This window comes from Chelon labrosus (genome assembly GCF_963514085.1).
Source record: "Chelon labrosus genome assembly, chromosome: 11".
Classification (NCBI taxonomy): Eukaryota; Metazoa; Chordata; class Actinopteri; order Mugiliformes; family Mugilidae; genus Chelon; species Chelon labrosus.
Genome location: NC_140344.1, coordinates 30,069,812 through 30,087,381, shown reverse-complemented (window position 1 = coordinate 30,087,381; position 17,570 = coordinate 30,069,812). Strand labels below are relative to the sequence as shown.

The 17,570-nt window shown below is 47.7% G+C and overlaps 2 protein-coding genes across 4 annotated transcripts; both read left to right on the top strand.

Annotated features, from left to right (window-relative positions):
- Positions 1 to 284: 284 nt before the first annotated feature.
- lsm14aa (LSM14A mRNA processing body assembly factor a) lies at positions 285 to 8,636 on the top strand. 3 transcript variants are annotated; one of them, XM_084554436.1, is made up of 10 exons: positions 285 to 595; positions 1,957 to 2,120; positions 2,882 to 3,041; positions 3,545 to 3,613; positions 4,386 to 4,574; positions 5,449 to 5,631; positions 5,720 to 5,888; positions 6,326 to 6,364; positions 6,511 to 6,751; positions 6,848 to 8,636. In XM_084554436.1, exons 1-10 carry the CDS (start codon positions 475 to 477, stop codon positions 6,866 to 6,868), a joined length of 1,356 nt encoding a protein of 451 aa, XP_084410562.1. In that variant the 5' UTR covers positions 285 to 474; the 3' UTR covers positions 6,869 to 8,636. The 3 variants fall into 3 exon arrangements, with proteins under 3 accessions (XP_084410562.1, XP_084410561.1, XP_084410563.1); XM_084554435.1 differs by having other exon boundaries at positions 286 to 595; positions 6,845 to 8,636; XM_084554437.1 differs by lacking the exon at positions 3,545 to 3,613 and having other exon boundaries at positions 287 to 595; positions 6,845 to 8,636.
- A 1,863-nt stretch (positions 8,637 to 10,499) lies between these two features.
- gpia (glucose-6-phosphate isomerase a) lies at positions 10,500 to 17,177 on the top strand. Its single transcript, XM_084555887.1, has 18 exons — positions 10,500 to 11,074; positions 12,111 to 12,201; positions 12,501 to 12,569; positions 12,874 to 12,993; positions 13,121 to 13,204; positions 13,311 to 13,457; positions 13,544 to 13,615; positions 13,718 to 13,762; positions 14,082 to 14,135; positions 14,260 to 14,320; positions 14,419 to 14,462; positions 14,598 to 14,750; positions 14,857 to 14,986; positions 15,103 to 15,179; positions 15,265 to 15,393; positions 15,929 to 16,004; positions 16,727 to 16,793; positions 16,886 to 17,177. Exons 1-18 carry the CDS (start codon positions 10,956 to 10,958, stop codon positions 17,007 to 17,009), a joined length of 1,662 nt encoding a protein of 553 aa, XP_084412013.1. The 5' UTR covers positions 10,500 to 10,955; the 3' UTR covers positions 17,010 to 17,177.
- The last annotated feature ends 393 nt before the right edge of the window (positions 17,178 to 17,570 follow it).

Sequence of the window (17,570 nt, the reverse complement as noted above, 5' to 3'; positions counted from 1 at the left end):
TGAAATAATTTGTCATTTGTTTTCAGGACATGTTTTTGTTTAATGTGCTCATTATTAACAATAAATAATTGTTTATTCATAACATTTTCTCCACTGTTGTTTTGTGTTTCTGACACATTTTCCTGATCATACTTTAACAGCGGTAGCATCTCTTTAATAGTCTGATATTATTATTGTTTTACTTGAGTAACTTTGATCCGCTTGAAGCGTTTCTTAAAGCGCACATTCTATCTTGTGCAGATCTAGAGTTCACGGGGCAGCAAAATCCCGCGATAACATGAATTCTCGTTAGCCCCCGCGCGCAGAGGTATTCGATGGAGGAGGAGGTAGCCATGTTGTAGCTGAGAGAACCAGCGAAGACGGTGGAGAGAAACAAACCGGGAGATTTGCTGTTCAAGCGGTTCTGCTGACTGCGCAGGTCGGAGGGTTGTTGGTTCTGTCCCCAGGTAGGACAGCTGAGACGGAGAAGACACCATGAGCGGCGGGACGCCTTATCTGGGCAGCAAAATCAGCCTGATCTCCAAGGCCGAGATCCGCTACGAAGGAATCCTTTACACTATCGACACCGAGAACTCGACTGTCGCACTTGCTAAAGGTAACAGCGCTACTCGGCTAACGATGCTAACGCGGCTAACGCGGCTAGCGATGCTAACGCGGCTAGCGCTGCTTCATCGGCGGCTAGCGCTGCTTCATCGGCGGCTAGCGCTGCTTCATCGGCGGCTAGCCGCGGAGGGTCGTTATTCTAACTTCACCAATAAATAAATACAGCGAGAACAGTGCTTTACGGTCTCATACTCGGAGGATGTTAACAACGCCTCTACAGCCTGAACAGATTAATAAGGTTAGCTCAGTTGTTAGCATTAGCTTGCTAGCATAAGCTAACATTCATTGGGTTATCATTGCCAGGCTCTGGTGTGCTCGAGCTTTAACTTCATCTGGAGGGATACACTGACATTAGGTGTAATAAGAAGAAGTTAGCTCTGAAGCTAATGTTGTGTTTGTAGCTTGAATAGTGTGAGTTTGTGACATGAGTCAGCTAGCGTTAGCATGTGGGCTAGCAGCACGCAGAGAGAGAGAGGTGTTGATGAAAAGTACCGCGGAAGGAAAGAAACGTCACTAAGCTTCTAACCTGGACGTGTGACATCACTGAGGGCGCCCTCAGCTCACCTGTCCGTCAGCGGATTAGAGAAATGACACCTGTCACAGGTTTATCCGTGACGAGCAGGTACGAGGTGAAATGACGTGAATCAGTGAGTTCATTCATCCTTTCATTAAGCATTTAATAATAAACTTTAATTCAGATATAATTATAATACATCTATAAATGAAGGTTTACTAAGAAAATACTATTTAACCAAATTTAAAGTTCATTTGATTAGTTCACATGTTTACATAGTGTTGAGTGTGATGGTGAAGTGTATTATGATGTAGAGAGTCGCCATGATGTCGCCATGATGTCGCCATGATGTCACCATGATGTCGCCATGATGTCGCCATGATGTCGCCATGATGTCGCCATGATGTCGCCATGATGTCACCATGATGTCGCCATGATGTCGCCATGATGTCACCATGATGTCACCATTCATCCTCTCATGAACCCGTCAGGTCTCTGAGAGGAAACACATCAGACCCCAGCTGGAGCAGCTTAGAACCCACAACCTTCACGCTGTGATGCTAACCCTGCTAAAGGATGCTAACACCCACTAAGAGCGTAGCATTACTGTAAATATACCTGGTTTAGTTTTAGATGTCTGTATGAGCAGAACCATGCTATCCGTTAGCATTTACATTAGCATCTCTGTTAGGATCTGCTCTGGAGGCTCTGACCGACGACCATCAGACTGAACTCTGGAAGACTCCAGATGCTCGGTGAAGAGAGCTTTCAGACCATCAGGGTTCACGTTTAATGAGTTTCCTTACTTTAAAGTTGGGTCTCTGTTTCCTCTGTGACAGTTCGTTCCTTCGGGACCGAGGACCGTCCCACCGACAGACCCATCCCTCCTCGCGATGACACCTTCGAGTACATCATCTTCAGAGGCAGCGACATCAAAGACCTGACGGTGTGTGAGCCTCCTAAACCAACATGCTCTCTGCCTCAGGACCCCGCTATCGTCCAGGTACGTTCTCCCTGCACACGATTACTGCAGCAGGAACATGCTCAACAACGTGGAGACGAAACAAACCAACCAGCTATAAGATGCGTTGTTCTGCTGAGGAGGATGTCATAGAAACGTTTTGTAGTTTTAAAGCTCTGTGTACCACGGACAATAAACACACACACACCCAAAGAGGAGACAAAGTCATGTGGACTTGTTGTGTTTGTAGAAGACGTTTCCTCCGAGTGTTTAGGTTTTTATCAGGAACATCTGGACTTGTTAACTCACATGACCCGTGTCCTTAACAGACACGGGTCATGTGAGTTAACAAGTCCAGATGTCTTTGTGTGTTTTAGATGAACTGTGACCTGGATCACTGATTAAACCAGTCGTTTAATTAAACTGGTTTTGGTGGAACGTTGTCGTTTGCAGTTAAAATAGATAAAACAGACATTGAGTTAAATGTGATGGGATAATGATCATCTGTTGACTGAGATCCAGTCATCAATGTTATATCATGGACAAAAGAAACTCAGTTAAAAGCATCAACGTCTGAGCTGAGCAGGTCGCTCCTCAGCTGTGGAGCCTTGAGACACAGTGGCGTCTCGGTTTGTCCAGCAGGTGGCGCTCTGTCTGCACCTGTCTGTTTACACAGCGTTTAGACCGGAGACGGGAGATCTGGACCAGTACCTGGTTTATATCCACAGACCTCTGACCAGTCACAGAGAGAGATTACAGACATGCTCACTGTGAGTTCATCTTCCTCTTCCTCTTCCTCTCAGTCCTCCATGAGCTCCAGCTCCTCGTCTGCCGTGGCCTCGGCCCCGACCCCGTTCCAGTCTGCCGGGTCCTACGGCCTCTTCAACCGGGCCCCGGTTCCTGCCTACAACCAGTTCAGCTCCAGCCCTCTGGTGTCCCCCCAGTTTGGACCGGTGGGAGTTGGTGAGTCCTCTGGTCCAGAGAGTTTCAGAGAGTTTCAGAGCTGGGCGTGAACATCCAAGGGTTCAGGGTTCAGGGTTCAGGGTTCAGGGTCTGCTCCACGTTGAACATGCCACAGGAACGAGGAGCGCTTGGTTCACGACGCCGGCCGCTTTGGTCGAGGTCTCCACCGTCTCCTCCACATGAGTCTGAGACAATAATAATAATAATAATAATAATAATCAGTGTCTCACAGGTTATTAGAAGGTCAGTGATATCAGGTCTTCATTTAACAGGCTGGTTTTAAACATTAATATCAATAAATTAGATTAAATATAATAAAACACTCAGACCTGAATAATGACGAGAGTTATCTGTTTCAGTCTGGATCAGGTTCTGTAAATGACCAGTGACGGGTCAGTAAAGGGGGGTGGGGTGTCTGGTCAGTAAATGACTGTTGATCAGCGCTGTCCTCCTGCTGTCCTCCTGCTGTCCTCCTGCTGTCCTCCTCCTGTCCCTCCATACAGGACGATCAGTGCCCTCCTTTCCCTCGGCCCAGTCTCAGACTCTCCCCCCTGACTCTCTGGGGACCGAAGGTAAAGATGTGTGTGGTCGTAGTGAATCACAGCGGCTCGGTGGAGGCTCTGCTCTAACATCTCCAGCCGTGTTGGTGATAACCTGCATGTCCTGTTCAGTCACGTTCCTCTGACTGTTATTAACCAGGCCAGAGATCAGTACAGATGAAGAGTCTGTTGATTCAGACATGTCATCAAGCCTGAAGTATTTTCTCTCACCTTAACTTAACACCCAACTTCCTCAGATCGTTGGATGGTTTACCTTTTAAATCTTCATTTAAAGATCTGCTATAGATTCATTAAATCCTCTGATTCATCTTTAAATCTCCTCCGTCTCCTTCGTCCTCTGCTGATAAATCTTAGATCAGGACAGAAGCTCCAGCTCTGAGAGCAGCGTCAGGATTTAAAAAGTCTGAGGAGATGGAGGAGACTTCCACAAACCTCTGGAACCAGAGAGGACGTTTTATTTTTAAATACCTCTGAATGGATCAGTGTTGAATCAGCGCTACAAGCAGCTACCGGCAGCTATTGGCAGCTATTGGCAGCTATTGGCAGCTATTAGCAGCTGCCGGTAGCTACCGGTAGCTGCCGGTACCGGTAGCTCCCGGCTCTGCTCTCACCAGATTTAAATGACTGCTGTTGCTCTGATCGGAGGCAGAGCCCCCAGTTATTGGTCTGTAGTCTGGACTCTAATAAATGTGTCTGGGACGGCCTGGTGTGGATCAGCTGACTGCTGCTCCAGTCTGTGTGACTGTTGATCACTGATTGGTTGATAGACGTGGTTCTCCTCCAGGCCCCAGCAGCCCCAGCATGGACCCCCTGAGGAAGAGCCCCACCTTGGAACAGGTGATCCAGAACGCCCCGTCGGCCCCGGCCTCCGCGACCGTGGCTCCAGCCCCCGGCCTGGGACGCATCGCCTCCTCCGCTGGCGTCCAGAGCATCCAGAAGGTTCAGCACCAGGACGGCATGGACATGAGGAGGGGTGAGAGGATCACTGCTGTAGATAGGACTCAGATAGACCTGGACCAGGTAGCACTGGTTCCTCTTTAATCTGATCCACGTTAACGTTGACCAGGTTTAATGAAACTGGACCGGATCAGAACGATAGAGACTCATCTGCTACGCTGACAGAATAACTGAAAACGTTTTCACATCATGAATTTAACAGAATGAATGTTTCAGGTCATGTTTTCATTCTTTTACTAAATGATTGGTTCAGTTATCGGTTGATTCTCAATGAATGAATCAAAGCTTTTATTTACGTGTTTAGAAGAAACACATGAATTAATCTGATAAAAGTCTTAAAGATCTCAGCCGCTGTTTTTAACTTAAAGCTTCATCTCCACATCAGACTCGGTCTGGGCTGATAAACCTGTCTGTGTTCAGGACGAGGCTCAGGTGGAGTCTGGTCGGGCTGATGGTAGCGTGTACTAGCGTGTACTAGCGTGTACTAGCGTGTACTAGCGTGTACTAGCGTGTAGGTGTAGGCTGTTGCTGTGAAGACTAAAAGACTCTGCTGTTCCAGGCTCAGACGTCCACAGAGTCCTCAGACCAGAGGCTGAGCAGCGAGGCGAAGGCAGAGATGCCAGTAAACGTTCCTCAGGTTAACTCACACTCTGCATGTTCCTGCTTCCAGACCCTGGACCATCCTCCATCCCTGCAGCCGCTCCCATCATGCCTCAGTGTTTACATGTTGACATGTGGTTCATGTCAACGGAGCCTCTGACTGCTTCCTCCATGTTCTGACGTGTTTGCTAACATCATAGTGAAAGTGTTTTATCATGAGCTCTGGTCTGGTTCTGCTCCGTCGTCACGTCTGCATCACGCCGGCTAACGCTGCGTCTCGCTTTGTTCAGCAGCCGCCGGCGCTCCGCCTAACCGCCGCGGCCGGGGGGGCGGCCACCGCGGCCGGGGGCGCTTCAACGTACGGCGAGACGGGCCCATGAAGTTTGAGAAGGACTTTGACTTTGAGAGCGCCAACGCCCAGTTCAACAAGGAGGAGATCGACCGAGAGTTTCAGAGCAAACTGAAGCTGAAAGGTGGAAACGTTATCAACATTAGAACATCGTTCACAGCATCCAGTAATTTAATCTGATTAATAAAGACGACTTTCTCTCTGCGGCGTAGATGAGAAGGCAGAGAAGGCGTTGAACGGGGAGGACAAAGGCGACTCCGGCGTTGAAACTCAGAACAGCGAGAGCAACGCTGACGAGGAGGGGGGCGACCCGCTCGGGCCCAACTGCTACTACGACAAGTCCAAGTCCTTCTTCGACAACATCTCCTGTGACGACACCAGGTACGAGTCTGGACTGATCCATACCTGGATCCGTCTGAAAGATGAAAACCTCAAACTGATTCAACAACAGATTTGTTATTTTTATCAGTTAGGGTTCTTTTTATTGATGTTATCATTCATTTGCTTTTAGTTATTTTATTTTATTTGTAGTTTTATTTCTTTAATTATAGCAGTGAAGCTAGACAGGAAGTATGGCAGAGAGAGAGTGACCATCAGGAAGTATGGCAGAGAGAGAGTGACCATCAGGAAGTATGGCAGACGGCTCCTGGTTAATGTCTCTGTAGGTGATCTGATGAAAGTCTAACTTCTAATTAAAAGGTTTAAATCAGGATGTTAATCATGTGTTCATCAGATGTTAATTAGATGTTAATTAGATGTTAATTAGATGTTTATCATGTGTTAATTAGATGTTAATTAGATGCGTCTCTGTCCACCAGGAAAGCTAATGACAAGGCTGGAGGCTCCGTGTTCCCAAGGTGAGTGTTGACCTGATGTTGAGGTTGATCAGCTTCACTGACGTTGACCTCCTGACCTGAACCTCCTCTTCCTCTTCCTCCTCTTCCTCTTCCTCCTCTTCCTCTTCCTCTTCTTCCTCCTCCTCCTCCTCCTCCTCCTCCTGCAGGGAGCGGAGGCAGACCTGGGCCGAGGAGAGGAGGATGAACGCTGAAACGTTCGGCCTCCCTCTGCGTCAGGGCCGAGGTCGTGGAGGTTACCGGGGTCGCGGCGGCGTGGGTTTCCGAGGAGGTCGGGGTCGTTCAGCGAGCCGAGGGTCCTTTGGGCCTCCCCAGGGAGGAGGTGGCTACAGGGGAGGATACAGAGGAAACCAGGCCGGCCGGGAGTTCGCCGACTTATCAGCATACAGGGTGAAGCTTTAATCATGTTGAACTGTGTCCGACCAGACGGAGCTGTAACTGTGTCACCAGATAATTAACTGTGAATGTCTGACTCTGTTCCAGAAGGACAATAAAGTGGCGGCGTAGTGAGGAGCCTGCAGGAGGAGGAGCCTCTCCAGAGGAGGAGGAGGAGCCTCTCCAGAGGAGACACAGTTGGTTGATATTTGTTGACTACAGTGATGAAGATTGTCTCCTAGTTGTATATTTGTCACCAGCACTGAGGTAGACTCCTTGAATGCGACGTAACTTCCCACATCTGACGACGACGTTCTTCAGAAACCCCTCGAGTCCACGTTGTGTCTGGAGGGACGCTTGTTTTCTGGACCCTGTTAGCCGTTTAGCCGTCTCCTCTCACCTGGACGTAGACCTTCACCTTTCTCACCTGTTTTTCTACCGTTTCTTTGCCGTCACCTCCTCGTCTTTCTCCTCTCAGCTGATCAGTTAGCACGTTAGCAGCTGCTGGTAGTAGTTTATAACTCCAGGGGGTCAAAGGTCAACGCTTTGTTTTCATCCCATCCAAGACAATTATGGACACGGAGGACGTGAAGTACTCAGATTAAAGCTTTTATTTAATAATTAAACATCATGACCACAGTTAATAAAATAACTTGATTAGTTTTAATCTGAGTGTTTTATCTCCTCCACAGCTTCTGTTATTATTATCTGCTCCACGCACTAATTAACTCTAATTAATTAACTTTGTTCAGTCCTGTTACAGTAAAACATTTAATAACCTGACGTCTTGCTGCTCAGAGCTCCACAGGAAGTTAACCTGGTCCAGAGCTTCAAAATAAAAGCCTGATGTGTACGAGGCCTGGCGGGACGTCAGCTGATTAATGTTCCTCCAGACTCGTCACTGATCTAAACGACATCTGTGACATTTAACGGATTCATTCAGATAATAATCAGTTAATAAACGATGAGGAGGCTGTGATTGGTCCACGTCTGTCCTCTGCTTCACGGCTTTGACTCCAGAACATCAGAGCTCCTTTAAAGTTCATCACTGCTCAGGAAACCTAGAGAAACGACTGGTACTTCTTCATTAGCCTTAATGCTAACCGCTAACGTCCCATCATCCATCAGAGAAACGCGTTTATTGATCTTCAGTGGATTTAAATTTAAACATTAATTTACACCTGTCAGGTGTCGGTATGGAGGGTGGAGCGTGTCGCCACAATAAGCAGAACTTTTACACTGCTTCATAATCCAGATTAATAATTTGCTTTAAAGGATGCATTAAAAAATAAAAACATTTAAAAAGGAGTCGTGTGCTAAAGAGTCAGTTTTCTTAAAGATTAAATCTGATGAAGATCAGTGAGGATGTTAAATTTCTGTTAATCTCTAAATCTAATCTGATTAAAAGCTGCAGACGTCACATTATTCTGAAGGTTCACTCTCATTTATTTCACAGATCAAAACTGTTTTATTTTTACTGGAATGAAATTCAAGTTTCTACTGACGGGGCCGGATAAACAACCAGACCCTCAGAGGACCGGCTTCTCAGCATGCTAAGCTAACTAGCTGCTGCTCTAGCATCATGTGCTAGCATGCAGACAGAATAGGTTTGAATTAAACTGGTTTAAAAAGTGAATGTTCTTTAATACAGCGGGGCCCCGGGGCCTCAGAGAGGGCAAATCCGGCTCCAGTAGCGTTAATGAAACAAAGACACAACATGGGACGGTTGTGTCTGTGAGTCGCGGCTAAATTTACAGAAAACAAACGGTGGAAGTGTTGTTGGTGCAATGGGGGGCAGATCCGCTTGGACCAGGTCACGTTGGTCCTCCACCTCCATCCTGTAACGCTCTCAGCGGACTGGACTTTTTATTAAGAGCAAACAATAAACCGATGTTCACTATTTTGAGTCTGTGTTGTTCCTCCTTATTTAAAGTGTAACCTGAGTTAGCATCAGAGCTAATCTAACAGATCATTCTGTTTATTTCTCAGTGTGGAATCAACAACTGTTTTTATCCTCTAATCCAGAATTTAATGATGTTTATATTTCTGGTTGGAGGTAAGGCACTAGTTACCCTCCGTACACACACAGCTCCATGCTATCAGAAGCATCAAGGTTTGTTAATCACGAATAAATTAATGAACACTGAGTTTATATTTGTGACATTAATCTGCCTCCATACATTCATAATCCCATTGTGGGGTCGTTTCATCACAACCAGTCAGTGGCATCATATCGCTGTTATTTTGTACATGGGTAGTGAGCTGTTGTATTATTGCCACTAATCTTCTGCCATACTGTTGACGCTCACATCAGCATTTTCATTTTCAGAGGCAGCGGTCTAATTGGCACTAATCACTCTCCATACATTAACTGTCCCGTTATGTCACCTGATCACCTCCAGTTTACATAACCAATGTTCAACGTGCATCATGGGCACTAGTGGCCTTCCATACCACCTCTAAACGTAAATCAATCATATTAATGATTACATTCTGGCCACTAACTATCCTCCATATCTTATCTCTGGTCTCCAGATTACAGGATGGTCTGCTGCCATCTTGTTTGTTTGCAGTGTGTGTGTGTGTGTGTGTGTGTGTGTGTATGTGTGTATATGATGTTGAACCTCTCATTTCCTGTTTGGGATGATTCTGAAGTCAAACCTTTGGTGAGAAGTCTCCGTCCTGGACGTCCGTCTGAAACCTTCCTGCTGAGGCGAGTGGACGGTTTCAGACGACTTGTTTATTTTTTCTTCTTTAGAATAAATCTGCTGTGAAACAGAACAGTTTTATTTTGCCGACTGATCTCCCCACGCCGCTCCGTGTCTGGCGTCCACCTGAGTCACAGGAAGTTGTTCACATTAACGTGGGGGTGGGAGGAGGTGATGGCGTTGTTCAGCCTGGGCCTTCATCAAAACAATAAATGAAAAAACATCTCATATCGTCCTCTTCATTCTTCTATCTTTTTGTAGATCTTACTTCTTGTTTTTTATCTTAGTTGTGTTTTTGGATTGTGAGAATCCTCTCCTGTTGGTTCTCAGTCTGAACGTTTACAACCAGACAACAGCCACCTCTGGAATCAGAAGCTGTCTGTATTTACCTCCAAACACACCTGACGCTCCGCTCTAACCTGACACTAATCTGCCACCATACGTCAACAAGGTCCTTCACAGACCTTCAGCAGCAGCTTAGAAGAAGAAGAAGAAGCTTTATCGTCACTGTACAAGAATACAACACTATTATGTTTGGCAGCTTCTCATGTAGCATAGAAAAAATAAAGGTAATATAAGTAATAAATATTAAATCAGTTTATTAGTGTGGGGGGGGTCATGTTTGATTTCATGTCAATTTTGACTATAGTTCATGTGTTAGACACTAATAATACATTTCATTCAGAGGCGTCTTTCAGAACATTAAAAGGTCATAAAACATTTGAATAAAACTTGAAAGTATAAGAAGTGAATTAGAACAGAATGTTTAAATACATCATTTGGAGCTTTTAGAAACAAAGTTACAACAAAATAGAAACTGAAACAGCACTACATAAAAATATTAAAACAAGCAAAGGTCACATTTTAAAGTATATAAAGGTGAATTCATTTATTTCTATAGCAACATCATCATCGTTACAAAGCGCTTAAAGATAAAATTAGCAGTTTTAGAAATATGAAACAAAATAAAACTAAAACTCAGTTAACTCAGATAAACGACTCGTTTGACTTCCATTTTGTTTTTGATTTTATTAAATGTTTAAATATTAAATTTTAATTTCTAATATAATATTATTAGCACTAATTCGCCTCCATACATAGAATGAGCAGCTTGTATTATGGCACTAATCTACCACCATACAGCTCGAGCACCAGTTCTGCTTGAATTCCGTTTAGATTAATATTATCGGCACTAAGTCGCCTCCATACATACATGTTGCTCTACGTGAGGAAGCTGCCGCGTACTACGGCACTAATCCTCCTCCATATTGTCCCGCTGTACGTGACGTTGCGCGGCCTCTGCTGTGATTGGTCCAGACGGTCTGACCAGGAGCTCCGCCCCCTGTGGCTCTTCCTCCTTCTCCTCCTCCTCCTCGTTGTCCTGTCAGTCCACACCAGCTGCAGAGGTTGGAGTATCAGCGGTTACCGGGACCTCCAGCACCGACCAGGACCTCCGGCACCGACCAGGACCTCCAGCACCGACCAGGACCTCCTCCTTCCCCGCCGCCATCATGGCTCTGACCGCCGACCCGAACTTCCAGAAGCTGCAGCAGTGGTTCAAGGCCCAGGGCTCGAACCTGAACATGAGGGAGATGTTCGACGGAGACAAGGAGCGATTCAGCAAGTTCAGGTAGGAGGAAGAGGAGGAGGAGGAGGAGGAGGAAGAGTCCAGACATGATCCCGCTGCTGACATGACCTTAGCATGTTGGATCCATCATGTTAGAGCCTCCTCTTCCTCCTCCTCTTCCTCTTCCTGACAGCTACAAGGTCATCATCCGTGTCCGTCCTGTCCCCGTTAATCATCTCTGATCGATCCCCGGGTCTCGGGGCTCACGAGCCGCCTCCTCCTTCCTCCGTGGGCCCGTTAAACGGGGCGACGGCCCGTTAAACGGGGCGACGGGCCGCTGTCTCCGCCTCACGAGCCTCCGTGCCGCGGTTAGCGGCGTGCTAATGTCACGGCGTCCATTATCGGACAGACCCGCCCGCTCGCTCAGGTGTCTGTGAACTGTGGATTATGATGAAGACACCGTTAGCTCGTTAGCTCGTTAGCTGGTTAGCTGCTGGTTAGTTGCTGGTTAGCTGCTGGTTAGTTGCTGGTTAGTTGCTCGTTAATAATTAAAATCCTTCGTGTCCCATCAGAACCGTCTCTACCTGTTTCCCGTCTCTACTTCCGGTCGGTTCGTGTGTGTGACACGTCTCATAAGTAATTAATCATATGATTAGAGCACCAAGCTAGCCGCTAATTAGCTAGCCGCTAATGCTAACAGGTTAATGTATTGATCCGCGGGACGTGCCAACGACCTGTTGCACGTGTCCGATAATGGACGCAGCGTGTTACACAACAGCAGTGAGCGGTGATTCAGCTCCTCGTGCGGCCGACCGAGGGCTCGTCTGAGCGGCTACGTGCTCTGCGGCACATCATCAGAGTCTGGTCCTGGTCCTGGTCCTGGTCCAGGTCCAGTTCATCCGTTCTAGATGGATTAGTTCAATATATGTTATGTTTTAAAGAATCTGTCGATCAATCAGAAGAATCGTCTGAGTTCATGTTGAAGATCCTGAATCTATTTACTGATTAGTTTTCATGTTTTATTTCACATATTTAAATGAGTGTTTATTTAAATGAATAAAGTTTAAAGTTCATTAAAGTTCTACGTCCGTGTCCACAGCACCACTCTGCAGACGGACGATGGAGAGATCCTCCTGGACTTCTCCAAGAACCTCATCAACCAGGACGTCCTGGCGCTGCTGCTCGCCATGGTACGTCAGCATTCTGCTTTTATTTTGAAACTCCAGTCACACATCCTGTACTCAGCCAGGTGAATCGTCCAGCCAGGTGTGAAGGGTTCGGTGCTGCCGTGTCTTATCGTCTGAGGCGTTGAACAAACTCAGATTTCACCACCGGAACATTTCAACAGCAGATTTTGAAACTGAGCTTCTTTGTCCTGAAACTCGATGTCGACACGAAGGAAACAAACGAAACGAAACCACTTCCTGTTCAGATCAGGTTTGAGACACGTTCCTCCAGATTTCAGATAATCACGACTGTTTGTCTTCAGGCCAAGTCCAGGGGCGTGGAGGAGGCGCGGGACAAGATGTTCTCTGGACAGAAGATCAACTTCACCGAGGTACAGTGAACACATCATCAGGACTGCAGCTAGCGCACCTGAACACAACGCACAGCGCAACACAGCGCAACACAGCGCAACACAACACAACACAACGCAACACAGCGCAACACAACGCAACACAGCGCAACACAACGCAACACAACGCAACACAGCGCAACACAGCGCAACACAGCGCAACACAACGCAACACAACGCAACACAACGCAACACAACGCAACAGTTTAAGGTGTTTCAGGAAGTAGGGAATGTTTGAGGAAGTAGAGGACGTTTGAGGAAGTAGAGGACGTGTGGCGTGTTTCAGGGCCGGGCCGTGCTCCACGTCGCTCTGAGGAACCGATCCAACGCGCCGATCCATGTGGACGGAAAAGACGTGATGCCGGAGGTCAACCGGGTTCTGGACAAGATGAAGGTGTTCTGTCAGGTGAGCTGGTCCTCAGTGTTTAGAGGGTTCAGAGTTGGGTTACAGGCCGGTTCTGGTTCTGGTTCTGGTTCTGGTCGGGCTAAGGAACCAGGGATCCATCACTGCACTGTCTGTGTTGCGTTTGCAGAAAGTTCGCGGCGGCGCCTGGAAAGGCTTCAGCGGGAAAAGCATCACTGACGTCGTGAACATCGGCATCGGAGGCTCTGACCTGGTGAGTCCGGTTCTCAGGAGGAACCTGAACCTGAGCTCATCGTCAGTCAGTCACTGCATCCCTCAGACCCGGCTGCTGTTAACGTGTGTTGTCGTGGTGCGTTCAGGGACCTCTGATGGTGACCGAGGCTCTGAAGCCGTACTCTGCCGGAGGACCGAAGGTCTGGTTCGTGTCCAACATCGACGGGACTCACATGGCCAAGACCCTGGCCCAGCTCGACCCCGAGACCACGCTGTTCATCATCGCCTCCAAGGTCCAGACGTGACGGATTAAACATGCTAACGTTAGCTAGCATTAGCATGCTCACAGTGAGTGAACTGTGTGTTTTTCTGTTTCCAGACGTTCACCACTCAGGAGACCATCACCAACGCCGAGTCTGCCAGAGACTGGTTCCTGCAGACGGCTGGAGATGTGAGTGCATGTGAAGTAATCTGATTACAGGAAGCACCTTAACGGCGCCGTTAGCTTGGGTCAGTCTGAGGATTCTTCTTCTTCTTCTTCTCTCCTCCACAGAAATCTGCCGTAGCCAAACACTTCGTGGCTCTTTCCACCAACGCAGTGAGTTCCTACCGCAGCGTTTACACTGAGCCATTAGTCTGAACTGGTTTACAGGAACCAGATTAAACTGGATTAACTCCACACATCAGCACGCCTGGTTCCCACCAGGGGACCCTTTAGCTCCCCTAAAGCCAGGAGACCAGGAACTAAACTGACTGATCTAAAGTTTCTCATCGCTGGTTCTGATCAAGTTCTCAAGTCGTCTCAACTTCATTTATTATGAATCTTAATTAATTCTGAGACGTCTGATGGTTCTCAGCTGGAACTGTGTTTAGTTCCTGGTTCTCTTCAAAGTTCATGTTTCCCATTTTCTCTTCAGGTCAAAGTGAAGGACTTCGGCATCGACACGGAGAACATGTTTGAGTTCTGGGATGTAAGTGTTCCTTAGCATTAGCATTAGCATTCGCTAACATTCCATCAGCCGATTTATTTCAGAGGTTTCCTGTTGGTGCTTTTATTTTGACGGTCTCTGTCTGTGACGTCCTGTTTGTCCTCAGTGGGTCGGAGGTCGTTACTCTCTGTGGTCGGCCATCGGTCTGTCCATCGCTCTGCACATCGGTACGACGACGGACCAGAGTCCAGCAACACTTACATCCATGTTAATATTAATATAATATAATATAATATAATATAATGTAAATGTTTGTTTGTTTCAGGCTTTGATAACTTTGAGCAGCTTCTGTCCGGAGCTCACTGGATGGTACGACAACGTTTTTAATTTGTTCTAAATGATTTAATTAATGAATCAGTGACTAATTAATTATTAAAGATCAGAACAGAAATAAATAGAAACTCTTCTTGTTTACGTATCAGTCTCATGAATCTGTCTCTGCAGGACAACCACTTCCGCAGCGCCCCTCTGGACCAGAATGTCCCCGTCCTCCTGGCCGTCCTGGGCGTCTGGTACATCAACTTCTTCCAGGCGGAGACTCACGTCATGTTGCCCTACGACCAGTACATGCACCGCTTCGCTGCCTACTTCCAACAGGTCAGAGACGCAGGGACGGGAGGAGACGTCTCTCTGGAGACAGCTGGTTGTTCTGATCACTGATCAGTCAACTCTGTCTCTGTCCTCTCTGTCTATGTCTCTGCAGGGGGACATGGAGTCCAACGGGAAGTACATCACCAAAGACGGCAGCAGAGTGGACTACCACACTGGACCAATCGTCTGGGGAGAACCAGGGACCAATGGACAGCACGCCTTCTACCAGCTGATCCACCAAGGTCTCTGAGACATGGACGGACATGGAGACAGAGCTGGAGAGATCCAGTGTCCATCATGTCCTCTTGTTGTCTAATGTCCAACATGTCCTCTCTAATGTCCAACATGTCCTCCTCAGGGACTCGTATGATTCCTGCTGACTTCCTCATTCCTGCTCAGTCTCAGCATCCAATCAGAGACAACCTGCACCACAAGGTAACGCCCCCATGTCTCCCTGTCCCTGTCCATGCCTCCTGTCCCTGCCTGTCTGTCCACTGTGTTGACCTTTGACCTGTCCTAGATCCTGGTGGCTAACTTCCTGGCCCAGACTGAAGCTCTGATGAAGGGGAAGACGATGGAGGAGGCGCGTAAGGAGCTGGAGGCCGGAGGACTGAAAGGAGACGCTCTGGAGAAGCTGCTGCCTCACAAGGTAACCACTCCTCCCACTCCCCCTTAGACTCCTCCCACTCCCCCTTAGACTCCTCCCACTCCTCCTCAGACTCCTCAGACTCCCCATACTCCTACCACTCCTCCTCAGACTAAACTGACCTCCTCCTCAGACTCCTCCCACTCCTCCTCAGACTCCTCATGACTCCTCCCACTCCTCCTCAGACTCTTCAGACTCCTCCTCATGACTCCTCACTCTTCAGACTCCTCCCACGACTCCTCCCACTCCTCCTCAGACTCCTCCCACCCCTCCTCAGACTCCTCCCACCCCTCCTCAGACTCCTCCCACTCCTCCTCAGACTCCTCATGACTCCTCCTCAGACTAAACTGACCTCCTCCTCAGACTCCTCCCACTCCTCCTCAGACTAAACTGACCTCCTCCTCAGACTCCTCCCACTCCTCCTCAGACTCCTCCCACTCCTCCTCAGACTAAACTGACCTCCTCCTCAGACTCCTCCCACTCCTCCTCAGACTCCTCCCACTCCTCCTCAGACTGACCTCCTCCTCTGCTCCTCCAGGTGTTTGAGGGGAACAAGCCCAGTAACTCCATCGTCTTCAAGAAGTTGACTCCGTTCATCCTGGGATCTCTGGTTGGTGAGTGGACGACTCTGATCATGTGACCAAAGAACATCATCATCATCAGGATGAAGGAGGCGTGAACAGCTGCTTTACCTCCTAACCCGAACCCACAGACATAATATATAAAGAAACATCAACTTTTATTGACTATTTAATTAATTCATATTATTTTATCTGTTTAACATAAGAGCTGCTTCATATGTTCAGACTTCAGTTGTCCAGGTTAGTGTCCTCCACAGCAGGACTGTTGGTCTGTCCCTCAGTCTCTTTCTTGTCAAAAACCTGTCCATAACTAGCTACGTGCTAGCTACGTGCTAGCTACGTGCTAGCTACGTGCTAGCTACCCGTTAGCATGAGGAGCAAAGCAGCTTGATAAATGACACAAACCTCCAGGTGTACGCAGATCATGAGGTCATGAATGATGTTGTGTCTGGCAGCCAATCAGAAAGATGAGCAGATAACATTACAATATAATATATTAGTAATAATTACATTTTATAATAATGATTTAAAAAATAATTACCAATGTTTTTCTTATCTTCCCTCCAATTTTCTGAGGCCCCCTAGCGCCCCCCGATGCCCCCCTGGGGTGCCCTGGCCCCCACTTTGAAAACCACTGTACTAGCGTGTACTGACGTGTACTGGCGTGTACTGACGTGTACTGGCGTGTACTGACGTATATTGACGTGTACTGACGTGTACTAGCGTGTACTGACGTGTACTGACGTGTTTTTCAGCCATGTACGAACACAAGATCTTTGTTCAGGGCGTCATGTGGAACATCAACAGCTACGACCAGTGGGGGTGAGTTCACACACACCATCTACACACCATCTACACACCCCATGTCCAGGTCCATTGCTTTAGTTTGACCTCTGACCTCTGCTGACCCTCAGGGTTGAACTAGGGAAGCAGCTCGCTAAGAAGATTGAGCCGGAGCTTCAGGACGACTCAGAGGTCACATCCCACGACTCGTCCACCAACGGCCTCATCAGCTTCCTGAAGAAGAACTTCGCCTGAACTCCTCCTCTTCCTCCTCTTCCTGCTCTGCTCTGATTGGCTGACCTTCCTGTCTGTGCTCTGAGTGTTAACCAGACGTCCTGAAGATGTGCACATGTTACTGTAGGTGACCCCCCCCACCACCAGTCAGCTCTGACCTTCAAAATAAAAGCCCCATTTGTCACTGAAGCGGTCTGTGTTTGAACTTCCTGTTTATCATCATTAAATCATTAATTATCAGAGGCTGAGCCCTGAGTTTGGTCTGGAAGGCAGCTCCTCTCACAGCTGTCTCATAAAAGAATGAGAAGACTGAAGGTTTCTACTGGAGCTCACACAGATGGTTCAGTGGCCCCCAGGGCCTCAGGTTGGGGCCCCTGAGGGGTCACCAGGTGATTAAAGGAACGGTTCTATAAAAGAACCGTGAGCAGAACATGAAACACTGGATTCATCCTGAAGAGCTGATTTATTTTAAACAGTCCCAGCTAATGAGCTAAAGCTAATGAAGCAGTAATAAGTGCAGCAGGTGTGTTGGTGCAGTTCCAGGTGTCTACCTGCAGGGGGCGCCACAGCTCAGAAACATTC